The sequence below is a fragment of the Parus major genome, unplaced genomic scaffold (genome assembly GCF_001522545.3).
Source record: "Parus major isolate Abel unplaced genomic scaffold, Parus_major1.1 Scaffold431, whole genome shotgun sequence".
Classification (NCBI taxonomy): domain Eukaryota; kingdom Metazoa; phylum Chordata; class Aves; order Passeriformes; family Paridae; genus Parus; species Parus major.
Window position 1 is genome coordinate 32,922 of NW_015379336.1, and position 3,054 is coordinate 35,975.

A 3,054-nucleotide genomic window follows, 5' to 3' on the forward strand; every position below is an offset into this window, starting at 1 on the left:
GCCGCCTCCTCCTCGGGCGCCGCCATGACAGCGCGGGGCCGCGCCCACTTCCGGCCCTTCCTCCCGCCTTTTCCGGCCACCCGCACCGCCATTGGCTGCGGCGCCACACTCAAAATGGCGGCCGGGCCGCTCCGCCCTCACGACCCGTAATTGCCGCACCCACGCCCCGCCCCTCCCGCTCTGCTCAGGGGAGGCCCCGCCCCCTCAGTGCCTCTGAGGGCTTTGCCCCGCCTCCAACTTTCCCGCCGTACTTTGGCCCCGCCCCCCATTTCCCGCCGTCCCTTGGCCCCGCCCCTCCGGCCCTGAGGGCGGTTCGAACCGGCACCGAGAGACTCCCCCAAGGGTTTTTATTTCAATAAAACTCTTAAATTAAATAAAACAAACTATTTAAATAAAATTCTTGTACTTCCCCTCGCCAAACCCGCGCTAAATTCCACAGCGAAGCAGGATTTATTGCAGCGATCCATAAAAGAAACATTCATAACATCAGGACAACAATTTATCTGGGAAAAAAAAACCCGGCAAAATAAAAAACAAAGAGTTGAAGCCCAAACACCCCCAGTAACAGCGGTGGAATCTGGGAAAAGGAAAAATAAAAACAGAAAATAAAAGTAGAAGAATCGGACATTTTGGGGGCGCGGTTTTCCCGGCGCGGGCAGCGCCTCAGAGAAAGACGAAGGAAAAACGGGCCGAAAAAAAAGTAAAATCGATAAAACAATAATTAGGAGACAAATCTCGCAAAAAAAGTTTTTTGGTTTTTCATTTTAATGTATATTCTGATTTAGGTAACGTTAAAGAGGAGACAAAACACGTGGGGAGGGTCCAAATCCTCCCCACGTGGAACTTTGAGGCTAAATTGCCTCGAATTTTGCAAAAAAAAACCCCAAAAACTCTTTAAAAAAAAACCCCAAAATATTAATTGAAAATGCAAAAAGAGTTCTTCGATGAGAAAAACTAATTTTAAAAACTGAAATTAAAGATCTAAAACTGTAGTTTTATAGCGCCGAAATTCGCGGGGCGCCATTCCCGGCAAGCGGCTCCTTCCTGGGGGGAAAAAAACATTCCAAAAAGGGTAAAAAAGGTAAGAAATCCTACCAAAAGTTACAAATCGATAAAAAACGTTAAATCGGCGTAAAAATATGTATTAAAACATAAGGAATTAGTTTCAAACTGATCTTCAGGGAAGGATGGGGAGACACGAGGTGGGGAGGGCAAATCGTGAGGGAAAATGAGGTAAAGAATTTTCAGGTTAAGCAAATACGATTAAAAAAAAAAACAAACAAAAAAAAAAACAGCAGAAAAGGAAGGAAAGAACACAGCGGAGATCCTCCTGAAGCAAATTCCCGCCGGCGGCTCCGCCTGAGGGAAGAGAAACGGAGTCAGACCGGGACCGAACCGGGACCGAACCGGGACCGCGGGAGCCGCCCCGAAAACCTCCCCGGCCCGGCCCGGAGTCCCCGCGGCCCCTCCCGGAACATTTGTGCGACCCCCCAAAATCCGGTGGAGCCCCGAAGCCTCCTCTGCTCCGTCGGGTGAAGAAGGAGCCGCCGCTGCTCTGCGACACCGCTAAAACCCCGAGCGCCCGCGGCTGGCGGCGACGGGGGGAACGCGGGTCGGGATCGCGAGCGGGAGCCATGTCGCAACACAAACACACACACACACGAACGCACACACGCGAACGCACACAGCCTCCTTCCCCCACAGCCGCCATTTCCCCCCCGCTACCTCTCCCTGCGATCGGAAACGTTCGCCGGCCCCTCACAGACTGAACCGCTCCCGCCTTCGCCCGCCAGACCCCATCAGCAAAGCCACGCCCCCCCGCGCTCCTACTGGCCATCACTTTACCGCCCTCCGATCCTATTGGCCGCTGGGCTGCCACTCATGCAGGAGAGCTGCGGTTATGCAATACGAGTGGGCGTGGCTCATGGCTGATTGACAGAGAGGGCACTGATGTAACCCATTGCAAATGGCGCGGATTGAAGCTGTTGATTGACAGGGGGCGTTGATGTAACCAAACAGAAGGGGCGTGGCTTATACCAGTTGATTGACAGTGGGAGGGCAGAGTTCCCTGGGTGACTGACAAGCAGCGCTGGAAGCTGATTGGACCTCTCTAGATGGGCGGGGTCACCAATTGAATGGCATCATCCACACATAAAGAGGCGTGGCCAGAAGATGGGAGGGGTGGGGTGCATTTTATTAAAAGGGCGTGGCCGTTTGGGGCGTGGTCACCTCAGTCCCTCCAGGTCACCTCCACCTCATCCGTCCGGTACCTGTGCACAGCCAGAGGTCAAAGGTCAGAGCTCAGACGGTCCCCACCCCGCCCCAGCGGTACGGCCACGCCCCCTGACCTCTGCGTGATCCCTGATTGGCTGAGCTCCGTCACCTGCCCCACTCTCAGCATCTCCCACCCGGCCTGGGCGATCATGGCGCCGTTGTCGATGCAGTACCTGGGGGCAAAGGTCAGGGGTCATAGGTCACGGGCGTGTCCCACAGGTGTGTCCCACAGGTGTGCCCCACCCCCGAGGCAGGCCCCGCCCTCACCTCTCGTCTGTGGGGCACAGCTCCGCCCCCCGGGCCCTGCACATTGTCTGCAGCATCTCCTGCAGCCGGCGGTTACCTGCACACACAGGTGTGGTGGGCGGGGCTGTGGGCGGGGCTTGCCCCTGGCTCCTCCCCTGCCCCACAAATGGGGGAGTCCCACCCCTCTTGACAGGGAGCTGGGCCCCACCCCCTTGTCCCTGCCCTCCTGCTATGGCCACGCCCCTCACAGGTGTGACCACACCCTCTGGGTGTGGCTCCCTGCCCTATAGATTTGGCTCCTCCCACCCAAAATCGGGGTCCCGAAAGCTCCCGCCCCCCCGGTGTCACCCCGCCCACTCACAGGCCACGCCCCCCACGAGCAGCAGGTGCCGCGCCCGCGTCAGCGCCAGCGCGCGCTCGGTGACCTCGGCCAGCATCGCAAACGCCGTCTCCTGTCCCCACCCCAAAAACGTCAGCGCCCCAAAGCCCAAAGCCCAAAGCCCAGACCCCAAACCCCAAACCCCAGACCCCAAA

At 57.1% G+C, this 3,054-nt stretch overlaps 2 protein-coding genes across 2 annotated transcripts in view; one reads left to right on the forward strand and one right to left on the reverse strand.

Moving 5' to 3' along the window:
• The window catches only part of LOC107199090 (heterogeneous nuclear ribonucleoprotein C-like), a 10,160-nt gene extending 8,224 nt beyond the window's left edge, over positions 1-1,936 (forward strand). The window contains exon 4 of the mRNA XM_015616418.2: positions 1,705-1,936. Coding sequence (XP_015471904.1) covers positions 1,705-1,936 — 232 coding nt within the window. The remainder of the gene's footprint in view (positions 1-1,704) is intronic.
• Positions 406-3,054, reverse strand: part of OSGEP (O-sialoglycoprotein endopeptidase) — a 6,050-nt gene continuing 3,401 nt past the window's right edge. The window contains exons 8-12 of the mRNA XM_015616419.2: positions 2,882-2,972; positions 2,542-2,617; positions 2,349-2,447; positions 2,230-2,270; positions 406-1,359 (exon numbers count right to left, since the gene is read on the reverse strand). Of these exons, the coding sequence (XP_015471905.1) occupies positions 2,231-2,270; positions 2,349-2,447; positions 2,542-2,617; positions 2,882-2,972 (306 nt within the window). The 3' untranslated portion in view covers positions 406-1,359; position 2,230. The remainder of the gene's footprint in view (positions 1,360-2,229; positions 2,271-2,348; positions 2,448-2,541; positions 2,618-2,881; positions 2,973-3,054) is intronic.